The following is a 15,430-nucleotide window of genomic DNA, read 5'->3' on the forward strand; positions in this document are numbered from 1 at the left end:
CAGAATTAAAAAAAAAATTCAGGAAATCACATTGTATGATTTGTAAAGAATTTATTTGTCTTGCACTGCTGAACATAAGTATTTGAACACCTAAGAAACAGCAATAATTCTGGCTCTCAAAGACCTGTTACTGTGCCTTTAAAAAGTCCACCTCTACTCCACTCAATCTAACTTAATAGCACCTGTCTGAGCTCTTTAAAGACACCTGTCCACCCCACAGTTAGTCAGACACCAACTACTACCATGGACAAGACCAAAGAGCTGTCAAAAGACATCAGAGACAAAATTGTGGACCTCCACAAGGCTGGAAAGGGCTACGGGGGAATTGCCAAGCAGCTTGGTGAAAATAGATCAACTGTTGGAGCAATTGTTAGAAAATGGAAGAGGCTAAAGACGACTGTCAGTCTCCCTCGGACTGGGGCTCCATGCAAGATCTCACCTCGTGGGGTATCACTGATGATAAGAAAGGAGAGGAATCAGCCCAGAACAACAAGGGAGGAGCTGGTCAATGACATGAAGAGAGCTGGGACCACAGTTTCAAAGGTCACTGTCGGTAGAACACTACGCCGTCATGGTTTCAAATCATGCATTGCACTGAAGGCTCCCCTGCTCAAGTCATCACATGTCTAGGCCCGTCTGAAGTTTGCCAATGACCATCTGGATGATCCAGAGGAGGCATGGGAGAAAGTCATGTGGTCAGATGAGACCAAAGTAGAACTTTTTGGTCTAAACTTCACTCGTCATGTTTGGAGGAAAAAGACGGATGAGTTGCATCCCAAGAACACCATCCCTTCTGTGAAGCATGGGGGTGGTAACATCAAGCTTTGGGGGTGCTTTTCTGCGAAGGGGACAGGACGACTGCACTGTATTAAGGAGAGGATGAATGGGGCCATTTATTGAGATTTTGAGCAACAACCTCCTTCCCTCAGTCAGAGCATTGAAGATGGGTCGTGGCTGGGTCTTCCAACATGACAACGGCCCAAAGCACACAACCAGGATAACCAAGGAGTGGCTCTGTAAGAAGCATATCAAGGTTCTGGAGTGGCCTAGCCAGTCTCCAGACCTAAATCCAATAGAACATCTTTGGAGGGAGCTGAAACTCTGTGTTGATGAGCGACAGCCCTGAAACCTGACAGATCTAGAGGAGATCTGTGTGGAGGAGTGGGCCAAAATCCCTGTTGCAGAGTGTGCAAACCTGGTCAAGAACTACAGGAAACATTTGACCTCTGTAATTGCAAACAAAGGCTTCTGTACCAAATATTAACACTGATTTTCTCAGGTGTTCAAATACTTGTGTTCAGCAGTGCAAGACAAATAAATTCTTTAAAAATCATAGAATGTGATTTCCTGAATTTTTTTTTTTTTTTTTAATTCTGTCTCTCAGAGTGGGAATGCACCTACAATGTGAATTTCAGACCCCTCCATGATTTCTAAGTGAGAGAACTTGCAAAATCACAGGGTGTTCAAATACTTCTGTTCCTCACTGTACACCCTTCCTGCCCAGACCAGTTTTCAGCTTTCAGTGCTCTCATACTTTGACAATTACTCAGTCATGCAAAACTGCACCCACATTAAATTTTTGGTCTTTTTTTTTTCACAGAAATTGAGCTTTCTTTTGGTGGTATTTAGTGGGTTTTTTATTTTTTTGCGCTATAAATGGAAAAAGACCAAAAATTTAAAAAAAACCCCGCATTTTTTCTTTGTTTCTGTTGTCTAATTTTGCAAATAAGTAAATTTTCTTCATAAATTTTGGCCCAAATTTGTACTACATTTCTTCGGTGAAAATAGCCTAAATCAGTGTATATTACTTGGCCTGTGTGAAAGTTATGCAGGCCATAGATGGGTCGAAAATCGGCCGATTTTTCGGCTGAAAATAAAATCGGCCGATTTTCGAATCGTTAGTGGGCGATTTGGTCGGCCGTTTTTCGGTGTTTTGGCCGTTTTTTTTTTTTTCGGTAAAGTTGGAAAAAAATCAGCTGATTTTGCCGATCGGCCAATTTTCACGGCAATAATGGGCAAATCGGCCGATTTTTTTACCGATAAAAAATCTGCGCATGAGCAGTGACCTGCAAGAGGAAGACAAAAAGAAAAAGAAGAGGATGAAGAGGAAAAAGTAGAAGAAGAGGATGAAGATGATGAAGAGGAAGAAGAAGAAGAGGATGAAGATGATGAAGAGGAAGAAGAAGAGGATGATGATGAAGAGGAAGAAGAAGAAGAGGATGATGATGAAGAGGAAGAAGAGGAAGAGGATGATGATGAAGAGGAAGAAGAAGAGGATGATGATGAAGAGGAAGAAGAAGAAGATGATGATGATGAAGAGGAAGTAGAAGAAGAAGATGATGATGATGATGATGAAGAGGAAGTAGAAGAAGAAGATGATGATGATGATGAAGAGGAAGTAGAAGAGGATGAAGATGATGAAGAGGAAGAAGTAGAAGAGGATGAAGATGATGAAGAGGAAGAAGAAGAAGAGGATGATGATGAAGAGGATGATGATGATGAAGAGGATGAAGAGGATGAAGAGGATGAAGAGGATGAAGAGGATGAAGAGGATGAAGAGGATGAAGAGGATGAGGAAGAAGTAGAAGAGGATGATGAGGATGAGGAAGAAGTAGAAGAGGATGATGAGGAAGAGGAAGAAGATGATGAAGAGGATGATGAGGAAGAGGAAGAAGATGATGAAGAGGAAGAAGAAGTAGAAGAAGAAGAGGATGATGATGAAGAGGAAGAAGAAGTAGAAGAAGAAGAGGATGATGATGAAGAGGAAGAAGAAGTAGAAGAAGAAGAGGATGATGATGAAGAGGAAGAAGAAGTAGAAGAAGAAGAGGATGATGATGAAGAGGAAGAAGAAGTAGAAGAAGAAGAGGATGATGATGAAGAGGAAGAAGAAGTAGAAGAAGAAGAGGATGATGATGAAGAGGAAGAAGTAGAAGAAGAAGAATGAAAAATTAGAGGAATTCCAGTACCGCCAAAAGTGTCCCTGCAGAGAGCTCTGCTATTTCTCTGACAGTTCCTTGACATTTACAGAGGTTGCAACATTGTATCTATTTGTTTCTGAATAAAAACATCTGTATCCTAAATGGAAACAAATAGATACAATGTTGCAACCTCTGTAAATGTCAAGGAACTGTCAGAGAAATAGCAGAGCTCTCTGCAGGGACACTTTTTGCCGGCTCTAGACGGGATGAAAATCGGCCGATATTGTTTTTACCATTGATGGTAACATCGACCACTTGAACGATCGATTTTTCGTTTTTTAAAAGAAAAATCTGCCGTTTTTCTCCCCATCTATGGCCTGCATTAGTCTGCCAGCTATGGTATGAATCATTGAAAATTGATCACACCTGATATACTGATGGCCTGTCTTATTTCTTGAAAAATGCAGGCCATAGATGGGGAGAAAAACGGCAGATTTTTCTTTTAAAAAACGAAAAATCGGTCGTTCAGGCGGCCGACGTTACCATCAATGGTAAAAAAAAAATCGGCCGATTTTCATCCCGTCTAGAGCCGGCAAAAAGTGTCCCTGCAGAGAGCTCTGCTATTTCTTTGACAGTTCTCTGACAGTTCCTTGACATTCACAGAGGTTGCAACATTGTATCTATTTGTTTCCATTTAGGATACAGATGTTTTTATTCGGAAACAAATAGATACATTGTTGCAACCTCTGTGAATGTCAAGGAACTGTCAGAGAACTGTCAAAGAAATAGCGGAGCTCTCTGCAGGGACACTTTTTGCCGTACTGGAATTCCTCTAATTTTTCATTCTTCTTCTTCTCCTGCTTCATCATCCTCCTCTTCTTCTTCATCATCATCCTCTTCTTCTTTTTCATCATCATCATCCTCTTCTTTTTCATCATCCTCTTCTTCTTTTTCATCATCATCCTCTTCATCTTCATCATCATCCTCTTCTTCTACTTCTTCCTCTTCATCATCATCATCCTCTTCTTCTACTTCTTCCTCTTCATCATCATCATCCTCTTCTTCTACTTCTTCCTCTTCATCATCATCATCCTCTTCTTCTACTTCTTCTTCCTCTTCATCATCATCCTCTTCTTCTACTTCTTCTTCCTCTTCTTCATCATCATCCTCTTCTTCTTCTTCCTCTTCATCATCTTCTTCTTCTTCTACTTCTTCTTCCTCTTCATCATCATCATCCTCTTCTTCTACTTCTCTTCCTCTTCATCATCATCCTCTTCTTCTTCTACTTCTTCTTCTTCCTCTTTATCCTCTTCTTCTTCTTCATCCTCTTCTTCTTCATCATCATCATCATCATCCTCTACTTCTTCTTCTTCCTCTTCATCATCCTCTTCCTCTTCTTCTTCTTCTACTTCTTCTTCCTCTTCATCATCTTCATCCTCTTCTTCTACTTCTTCTTCCTCTTCATCATCATCATCATCCTCTTCTACTTCTTCTTCCTCTTCATCATCATCCTCTTCTTCTTCTACTTCTTCTTCATCATCATCATCCTCTTCTTCTTCCTCTTCATCATCATCCTCTTCTTCTACTTCTTCTTCCTCTTCATCATCATCCTCTTCTTCTACCTCTTCTTCCTCTTCATCATCATCCTCTTCTTCTACCTCTTCTTCCTCTTCATCATCATCATCCTCTTCTTCTTCTTCTTCCTCTTCATCATCATCATCCTCTTCTTCTACTTCTTCTTCCTCTTCATCCTCATCATCCTCTTCTTCTTCTTCCTCTTCATCCTCATCCTCTTCTTCTACTTCTTCTTCCTCTTCATCCTCATCATCCTCTTCTTCTACTTCTTCTTCCTCTTCATCCTCATCATCCTCTTCTTCTACTTCTTCCTCTTCATCCTCATCATCCTCTTCTTCTTCCTCTTCCTCTTCATCCTCATCATCCTCTTCTTCTACTTCCTCTTCCTCTTCATCATCATCATCCTCTTCTTCTACTTCTTCTTCCTCTTCTTCTACTTCTTCTTCCTCTTCATCCTCATCATCCTCTTCTTCTACTTCTTCTTCCTCTTCATCATCCTCCTCCTCTTCTTCTACTTCTTCTTCCTCTTCATCATCCTCCTCCTCTTCTTCTACTTCTTCATCCACTTCATCATCATCCTCTTCTTCTTCTTCCTCTTCATCATCATCATCCTCTTCTTCTACTTCTTCTTCCTCTTCATCATCATCATCCCCTTCTTCTACTTCTTCTACTTCTTCTTCCTCTTCATCATCATCATCCCCTTCTTCTACTTCTTCTTCCTCTTCATCATCATCATCCCCTTCTTCTACTTCTTCTACTTCTTCTTCCTCTTCATCATCGTCTTCTTCTTCTTCTACTTCTTCTTCCTCTTCATCATCGTCTTCTTCTACTTCTTCTTCTTCCTCTTCATCATCCTCTTCTTCTTCCTCTTCATCATCATCCTCTTCTTCTACTTCTTCTTCATCATCATCGTCTTCTTCTACTTCTTCTTCCTCTTCATCATCATCATCATCATCCTCTTCTTCTTTTTCTTCTTTTTGTCTTCCTCTTGCAGGTCACTGCTCATGCGCAGATTTTTTGTCAGTAAAAAATCGGCCAATTTGCCCATTATTGCCGCGAAAATCGGCCGATCGGCAAAATCGGCCGATTTTTTTCCAACTTTACCGAAAAAAAAAACGGCCAAAATACCGAAAAACGGCCGACCAAATCGCCCACTAACGATCCGAAAATCGGCCGAAAAATCGGCCGATTTTCGACCCATCTATGGCCTGCAAAACTGACAAGCCAGGACAGTACAAATACTCCCCAAATGACTGAAAATGAGTATGTGGATACCACATTTTTGAGACCTTTTCACAGCCTAGCCACATAGAGAGGCCCAACATTCAAGGAGCACTGTCAGGGGTTCTAGGGGCATAAATTACACATTTGATTTCCTGACTACCTAATGCAGGCCATAGATGGGTCGAAAATCGGCCGATTTTTCGGCCGAAAATAAAATCGGCTGATTTTTCGGCCGAAAATAAAATCGGCCGATTTTCGGATTGTTAGTGGGCTATTTGGTCGGCCGTTTTTCGGTATTTTGGCCGTGTTTTTTTTTTTCTGTAAAGTTGGAAAAAAATCGGCCAATTTTGCCGATCGGCCGATTTTCGCCGCAATTAGTGGGCAAATCGGCCGATTTTTTGCCGATAAAAAATCTGCGCATGAGCAGTGACCTGCAAGAGGAAGACAAAAAGAAGAAGAGGATGAAGAAGAAGAGGATGAAGAAGAAGAGGATGAAGAAGAAGAGGATGAAGAAGAAGAGGATGAAGAGGAGGAAGAGGAGGAAGAGGAAGAGGAGGAAGAGGAGGAAGAGGAAGAGGAGGAAGAGGAGGAAGAGGAAGAGGAGGAAGAGGAGGAAGAGGATGAGGAGGAGGAGGAGGAGGAGGAGGATGAGGAGGAGGAAGAGGATGAAGAAGATGAAGAAGAAGAAGAGGATGAGGATGAAGAAGAAGAAGTAGGATGAAAATAAGAAGAATTCCAGTCCAGCAAAAACTGCAGAGAGCTCCGCTATTTCTGACAGTTCTTTGACATTTACAGCGGTTGCAACAATGTATCTATTTGTTTCCGAATAAAAACATCTGTATCCTAAATGGAAACAAATAGATACAATGTTTCAACCGCTGTAAATGTCAAAGAACTGTCAGAAATAGCGGAGCTCTCTGCAGGGACACTTTTTTCCGGCTGTAGAAGGGATGAAAATCGGCCGATTTTTTTTTTTTTTTTTACCATTGATGGTAACGTCGGCCGCTTGAACGACCGAATTTTCGTTTTTTAAAAGAAAAATCTGCCGTTTTTCTCCCCATCTATGGCCTGCATAATAGGACTCTTTCAAGCGGTCATTCTGTTTATTTTCATCAGTTCAGTCATGTTTTTTCCAGGAAAAAACTGATCAGTTTTTCCATCAGTTTTTCCATCAGTTTTTCCTCAGGTTTGACAATGTCCGTTTGCCCCTTTTTACATCCGTTTTTCCATCCGTTCTGTTTCTTTTTACGGAAGAAAAATAGGGTTTTCTTCCATTCAAAAAACTGATGTTAGTGGATGCGGGCATTAACAGATGTAAACAGATCATGCGTTTACATCTGCTAGTCCATAGAAATACATGGGTGTCTGTTTTTCATCCATAAACGGACAGCTGAAAAACAGACATACGGAACGTGTAAATGGACTTTTGTAGGCCCTGGAGCACCAGGACGATGGAATTACCCACAAAATGAACACAGTTTTAGAAGCAAACACCCCAACGTATATTCTATGATGCATAATGAGTGTTTTGAACATGCCATTTTTTTCCACAAGTTTTCAGAAAACACGGAAAGAAAATGAAAATGTATTTTTTTTTTTACACAAAATTGTCCATTTATAAAATATTTATAAACGCATAACATGTACATATCAAAATGAAACCCCAAAACACATTGTGCTGCTCCTCCTGAGTATGGTGATACCACAAGTGTGAGACCTTTCCACAGCCTGGCCACACAGAGAGGCCCAACATCCAAGTAGCACCTTTAGGCAATCTAGGGGCAAAAATTATACATCTAATTTCCTGACAACCTATCACATTTTTGAAGGCCCTGGAGCACAAGGACAGTGGAAACACCCACAAAATCACCCCATTTTGGAAAGCAAACACTCTCCAACTTATTTTTTGTGACGCATGAGTCTTTTGAACATGACATTTTTTTCCACAAGATTTTTGGAAAATGTGGAAAGAAAATGAAAACTTTTTTTTTTTTTTTATATATATATATACACAATGTCCATTTATAAGATATGTCCAACACATAGCATGTACATACCAAAAAGTACAACCCAAAATACATTCTGCTACTCCTCCTAATGCAGGCCATAGATGGGGAGAAAAACGGCAGATTTTCGGCCGATTAACGAACTATCGGTCGGTCTAAAAAACTTACCTGACCACCAATTATTACGAAAATCGGCCGATTAATGAGTAACCTATAACGGGAAATGATGTCATTTTGTGACCTTTGTGATCCTTTTTCGGAAAACGATCGTTCGTTTTTGACCATCAATGAGGATAAAGTTGGGCGTCTTTCGAAAATTTTCCAACATCACCGATAATCTGAAAGTCCAAAATACACGAAAAACGGCCGACAAAATCGTCCACTAACGATAAGATAATCGGCCGGTTTTATTTTCGGACGAAAAATCGGCCGTTTTTCTCCCCATCTATGGCCTGCATAAGTTTGGGGATACCATATGCGTGAGACTTTTCCACAGCCTGGCCACATAGAGAGGCCCAGCATCTAGGTAGCAGTGGTGTTCCAGGGTAAAAAATTCATCTAATCTAATTTCCTGTCAACCTATCATGTTTTTGAAGGACCTGGAGCACCAGGAAAGTGAAAACAATGGTGGCTGTGTGACGGGTACCCTTCTGGTGGTGGCTGTGTGACGGTTACCCTGCTGATGGGCGGCTGTGTGACGGTTACCCTGCTGATGGGCGGCTGTGTGACGGTTACCCTGCTGATGGGCGGCTGTGTGACGGTTGCCCTGCTGATGGGCGGCTGTGTGACGATTGCCCTGCTGATGGGCGGCTGTGTGACGGTTACCCTGCTGATTGGCACTATGGCACGGGTACTGTGTAGTGTTTAGGCTCTGTACAGTGTAAAGATCAGTAACTCACTGTTAGAATATTCCTCTCCTCATAGATAATCTTTGTGTGAGGAGAGGAAGCTGGTAACAGCAAGTTACTGCTCTGTGTTTTCATTTGTGATTGGCTGTGATTGGACACAGTTGATCACTTGGTAAAGAGCCACTGCCATTGGCTTTTTACCTTGATCGGTGATGCACTGTGTCCAAGGGACACAGCTCACCACCAATCACCACGCCAACCGCCCTCAGGGGTGCGTATGCGTGGCTAGAGTGGGAGAATGTCACATGACATCTGCCCAGAACAAGAGAGCTCCCGCCCATCCATCATTTCCCAATATGGCAGGCAGGAGGCGGTTAAACCAAGCAGGTCAACCCTATTAAAGAGACTAAAGCAGGCAATATATAGATCGAATTTTGGCTGGTTCAGCAGGGACCAGACACATTTTAATCCATGTACAGATAGGCTTTTTATTCCCAAGTCGATCCATCAAATGCTTGATGTCATAACTGATCACGTGTGCAGCACCATGGCAACTGCAGATCAAACATGCTAAGATGGCAGCTTCCTTGGCTGTAAAGGATAGGAGGGTGTAGTTCCAGTTTAAATGTCCATAGCCTGAGCAAAGGTTCACTTCTAGAGAAACCATTTCACATTAGAGGAAAGTTTACATTTTATCTCATTCGTGTTACTTTGTGTCTGTTCACAATTAAGTGTGGGGGAAATGACGTTGTGGGGGCGAAAGGAAATTGCGTCATCTATGGGCTTCTTAAACCACTTGCCTACTGGGCACTTATACCCCCTTTCTGCCCAGGCCAATTTTCAGCTTTCACCGCTGTTGCATTTTGAATGACAATTGTGTGGTCATGCAACATTGTACCCATATGAAATTTTTATTATTTTTTTCACACAAATAGAGCTTTCTTTTGGTGGTATTTATTCGCCAGTGGGTGTTTTATTTTTTGCGCTATAAACAAAAAAGTGCAAAAAATTTGTAAAAAAAAGTTTTTCTTTATTTCTATTATAAAATTTTGCAAACAGGTAATTTTTCTCCTTCACTGATGTGTGTCAATTAGGTGGCACAGGTGGGTGGCACTGCAGAGCACAGTTGGGTGGCGCTGCAGAACACCCTCAGCATAAGTAAGTATAGGCATCTTTCCTTTGCAGGGTAATTAGTATAGGTTAGAATGGGGGTGGGAGAAGGTTTAATCACAGTTAGGATTTGACTGAACGTCTACTTTAAGCTATCAAACCGGTTCAGAAGGTAGTCTATGGCCCGCTTTAGGCATCTATATATAATGCGCATGGGTAGACCTGTAACTAGCTTTGAAAAATTCACAGTAAGTTTTGCTGTGACCTTTCACTCTGACTCGGACACGCTTTGACACCATTGCATGTATTGATGTTTTCCATGATATGGGAAAATCTTTGACTGTTAAGGTATTACGTTGTAGCACTGTGCTGTTTTTTAAAGCTTCTCCTGGAGCCTAAATATTAAAGCGCATCTAAGGTTTCAATACTCACCTCATGCTTGGTACCGCAAAATGGTAATCAGCCAATCACGTGGCAGCAACTCAATGCATTTTGGCAGCTAGATGTGGTGAAGACAACTTGCTGAAGCTCAAACCGAGCATTGGAATGGGGAAGAAAGGGGATTTAAGTGACTTTGAACGTGGCATGGTTGTTGGGCTGGTCTGAGTATTTAAAAAAACTGATCTACTGGGAATTTCACGCACATCCATCTCTAGGGTTTACAAAGAATGGTCCAAAAAAGAGAAAATATCCAGTGAGCGGCATTTGTGTGAACGAAAATGCCTTGTTGATGTTGGAGGAGAATGGGCAGACTTCTTCGGGATGATAGGAAGGCTACAGTAACTCACGTCAATATGGACAAAAATATCTGAGAAATGTTTCCAAAACCTTGCTGAGGCTATGCCACAAAGAATTAAGGTAGTTCTCAAGGCAAAAGGGGGTCAAGGTGTACCTTATAAAGTGGCCAGTCAAGTGTATGCCTGGTGCTGCAGCTTAACCTAGTATTTCTATGCTCACTAGCTTTTTGGGCTGATCCTTTTGCACTTGAACCATGTTCTTTTTGTTTTGTCTGCCTTCACGATGCGTTTAATTGCAAAAGCTGTAGCTTTTTAGAATCATTTCACTTAAAGGCTAACTCCATGTTTTCTTTGACCATGTTCCATTTTACATCAATATTCAGGATGTAACATGGTTCCAATGGACCTTCCAACCTCCAAACTTGCCGTCCCTCTGATAGCATGCTGCAGTTCTTCTCAACGACAGCTGTCACTTTTGAATTTTGCGCAGCTGTGCAGTGCTCTGTGCGATTTGTAAAATAAACTACAGATCCCATCTTCAACTGTAGTAGATTAAGTTGTAGTTATCAATAGAACACAAGTGCAGTATTCACTGCACTTGTAATCCAACTGACACTTCCTCCAGCTCTCTAACTAAAAGTCTGTAACACGGTATGGACAAGGAGCTGAGGAAGAGTGTGTAGGAACCTGTGCATTGCACCTGCAATTCATTGATCGAGGGTGCAATGCTTCGCAGGCTCATTTGCAAAAAAAATAAAAAATTTTCTCTACAATTGTGGGTGAATTTATAAATTTGTATGTTCATTTTGAAAAAGGTTGCCTTATCCTTTTAAACATTTTTTTATTTTCTCTTTTTAGCAAGCAGTCATACATATGGTGGCACCAGAAACTCAAGGCGATCTGGAAACATAAGTGCTTCCAGCAGCAGCAGTTTATTGGACCTAGACCCTCTTATTCTTATTCATTTACTTGACCTCAAAGACAGAAACAGTGTGGAGAATCTTTGGAGCTTGCAACCTAGACCTCCTGCATCACTTTTTCAGTCCTCAGGTACTTGCATTGTTTATATTCTAGAAGTGTAAAAGGTCAGCTGGTTGTACATAAGGTTATCAATGTGTGTTGGTGTTAAAAAAAAAAAATAAATTATACATTTATGAAGGGGTAACCTGCCCATACTTATACACGCTGTTTTCCTTACTTTGCAGTGCTAAACAATGGTTGTTGTATATTAATTTATACTAACAGTGCCGCGCTCCTTAATAAATTATCTGTGATAAATAATGTTATTTCTAAACCAATTTTTTAAAATATAAAATAAAGTGAAATAAAAAATGATAAATCAAATTTATGAGATATGATACTGGAATTGATCATCTATTACCTATAACATCTTATAAAATTAATAAACCATGATTGTGCTCATAATCATTAGTGACATCTAATAGTGAACAAAAATCAATAAATCTGTGCACGTAATGAGGAGTCCTCTTCCAATGTGAGTAATGGGTGAACTTCTTATTCCCTCAATCCAAGTGTAGTGTGGTCTTAATATGCGTTTACCTTAATTTTTGCCTAATATAATAGGCAAAATTGGCTTTTTGTCCTTTCAGGACTGATGAGATAATCCTCCTGTATGCTGTTAAATCACATTTGCAGTGTATGAGAAGGCTGTCAGCATGGCCTGCAGTCTCTGCTGTACTTGCCGTGCTTATCCGAGACAACGTTGTGACGTCAGAGCCCCTCCCCTCTGCGTTGCGTCACCGGGTCACGTGACTTCATCAGGGGGATATGAATCATAAATGCAAATGTGATTTATGTGAGTGGTAAATCCAGCAGCAATAAATTACATCTTTAAAAGGATAAGGCACCATGGTTTCGCTTTCTTTTATGTGATCAATCTGTGATATACTGGAGATAGATCGATACAGGAGGAAGGTGACCCCAGGAGGAAAAAAGGGGATATATTCATCCATCCATTCCTGACCAGTATCCGTCACAATCATTGCGGAGACCCCAGGTGGATTAAAGATCCAATTACACTATCTATTTGCCTTTGGAAAACAGCATACAGGAGGATTATCTCATCAGTCCTGAAAGGACAAAAAGCCAATTTTGCCTATTATATTAGGCAAAAATTAAGGTAAACGCATATTAAGACCACACTACACTTGGATTGTGGGAATAAGAAGTTCACCCATTACTCACATTGGAAGAGGACTCCTCATTATGTGCACAGATTTATTGATTTTTGTTCACTATTAGATGTCACTAATGATTTATTAAGGAGCGCGGCACTATTAGTATAAATTAAGTTTCAGTCACGGAACACTATCTAATGAGTAGGTGTCAGTGCCAGCGAACCACAGGTACAATATAATATCATTATAAATAGGAAATTAATTGTAAAAATCTCTTTCATCATAGTAGCTCACAAGTATTTATTTTATTAATGGTTGTTGTATACTTATTCTCCCAAAGCAAGACTTCTAATGTATTGAAAATAGTACACTTTTTGTGTGACTGATATTTTATTTCAGCATTTATGGGAGGAAAAGTAATTGTATTCTCTAGATTTTATACAAGAACCATTATATAAAAAAGCAAACCTTTTATAAATGTATATTTCATAAAATAAGAATTTCAGTAAACACTGTTGTAATGACTCAAAATATATATTCACTGAAAATACTGTGGGAGGAGTTTACTAAAATTTTAGCAGACTGAATCTAGAGCAGCTTCTAGCTTCAGTGTGTTCAGTTAAAGTAGTACTAAAAGCTATTTTTTTTTATTTTGGATAGGGTAGGGACAGGTTATAACCCCTCTGTTTTTTCCACCTGTGTCCCATTGAGGAGAGTTTCCTTCACTTCATGGCCCAAAGTCAAAACAGGATGTAAGGAAATCTATCCAAAGTGAGGGAATCCCTGGCTGTTACCAGAACCAGTGTCCTTATTTGAAGAGTCTTCCTCCTATTCATGTTCTGGTGGCAACTAAAAATTTGGGGTTTTCTTTCAATTTCACTTTTGTTGAGAACACAAAACAGAACAAATGACAAGGGTAGATCTCCCTTATCGGGGACACAGACAACAATTAAAAAAAAAAAACCTGTTTTTCAAGTTTTGAAGGCTGGAGAGGAATTACAAAACCCTGAGGGTTTTGAGGAATCTGTTCCTAAAGAACCCCGAGGTCAGGGTTTATTTCACACCCAAATGGCCTTTGAGCTTTCTCGCAGTCGTAGTCGGGTTAATTTGAAGTTATCATTTTCTCCGAAAGTCTCTCGGATTTGGATTGTGGAGACCACAACTTCCTCAATCCTTCCATTTACATCCTCTTTTAAATGTTTTGTATGCAAATTTTAAAGGATGTTTTCTACTCGAACATGGCAAGGTTTTCGTTCCACAAAAAAAGTTCACTCAGGAATACCCCATGGAGAAATGAGTTCACTAAGAAATTAGGTATGCCTTTGGATCTGGTAGCTTCTTATCTCAAGAACCTCAAATGCCCCAGTGGAAGATGTCGTGGTGTTTAAGTTCTCACAAACACTTTAAAAAATGCCTCTTTTAAGCCGGCTTTAAGCAGGGACCAACCAACATTTGATCCATCAATGGGCAAGCTGATTGTACCCAAGTCGATCCATTGATTGACTTGGATACAACTAGCATTTCATATTTTTATCATGTGATTACAGCCGCTAGCTGTAATCAGTGTTTTCCCAGCAGGGACGGCTCTCAGCTCCCCTTGCCAAGAGAGCACCGTAGCTTCGCGGGTGTTGGTGGGGGAATCAGGAAAGAGAGTCGCATAATCTATGGCCAGCCTTACAATGGTGGGAACATATGTACAACCAGCTATTGTGGCTGTAGGTGTGTGCCAATGCCTTAAGGTCTGGGATTATAGGCTGACAAGGGAGGGGAGGGATCCTATTAGTGGTTATACCAATTTGAGCTGAAACCTGGATGATTTAGCTTCTCAGTGGATGCCTTGAAGGACTCCATAAAGTAACTTTGGAGCCTTTCCTCTCCATGTTTCATGCTTTCAAATGTTTCTTTGAATCCACAAAATAAATTTTGCATTCTTGCAATCTCTCGATTGTCTCCTATCTCAAGGAGTGCTACTTTCTGTTCCAGAGGATGAAAAATTTTGCTGTTTCTACTTAAACTTCACAGTTACGAAAGTAATTGACAACGTTCGCACAATCTTGGCTCCTGAGAGACTCAATAGATTTCTCAGAGTACAAGTCTGTGGTGGCCTCTGTCCAGAAAAGAGAGTTTCTGACATAAGTGAATATCAAATAATCTTACCTATATGTGGAAGTATGTTCCAATATTATAACCTCTCCAAAGAATGCTTCCATCCACAGCTCCTACAGTGTTCACCAAGGTCCTGGTTCCGGTTCTGAACTTTTATGTCCCCAGGGTGTCCCTGTATCTGGATGACTTCTCAGTGCTGGAGACAAGTGTGACTCAAGAGATGCTCACTCTGGAGAGGTTTAGATGGGTTCTGAATATTCAGAAATCTACCTTAATCCAAGCTCTAAGAATGGAATATTTGGGACTGATCCGGGACACCATCCAGGCGAGAGTGGTCCTCCCTCCAGACAGATTCTTAAAGTGTTAATAAACCAAGGACCCTGCATTCACTATATTTGGTCTCCCACAGTACACTCAATATGGAAATGCAATTATTTTAGTAAAAATAAACTGATAAAAACCTTTTCTCATCAGCAGTATGTAGCAGTCTTGTGACTTAGTGTCCAGCAGACCATTGTTTAAAGCTTGTAGGGGGAGTTTTCATTATCCTCTGACTGTCCTATGAGGCTGCATATCACCTGACGCTCTGTCTGGACAGTTCTTATTGGCCCTGTACTGATCACCTGCACCCTCCCAAAGAAAAAAAAACAAAAAAACAGCTCTTTAGCAATACACACCAAACTGAGCATGTGCAGAGTGACTGGACAGTAGAAGAAGGGGAGCATCAGAGAAGACAGGATCAATCAGCCTTTTAAGACAATGCAGATG

At 40.7% G+C, this 15,430-nt stretch overlaps 1 protein-coding gene across 4 annotated transcripts in view; it reads left to right on the forward strand.

The window, feature by feature from the left end:
* The window catches only part of TRIM37 (tripartite motif containing 37), a 208,325-nt gene that overhangs the window by 127,958 nt on the left and 64,937 nt on the right, over window positions 1–15,430 (forward strand). For all 4 annotated transcript variants that reach the window (XM_089679183.1, XM_089679179.1, XM_089679181.1 and 1 more), the window contains exon 18: window positions 11,277–11,468. In XM_089679183.1, coding sequence (XP_089535309.1) covers window positions 11,277–11,468 — 192 coding nt within the window. The remainder of the gene's footprint in view (window positions 1–11,276; window positions 11,469–15,430) is intronic.

Source organism: Staurois parvus, unplaced genomic scaffold (assembly GCF_062004578.1).
Source record: "Staurois parvus isolate SC_StPar_1 unplaced genomic scaffold, SC_StPar_1.0 ptg000220l, whole genome shotgun sequence".
NCBI classification, from domain to species: Eukaryota; Metazoa; Chordata; class Amphibia; order Anura; family Ranidae; genus Staurois; species Staurois parvus.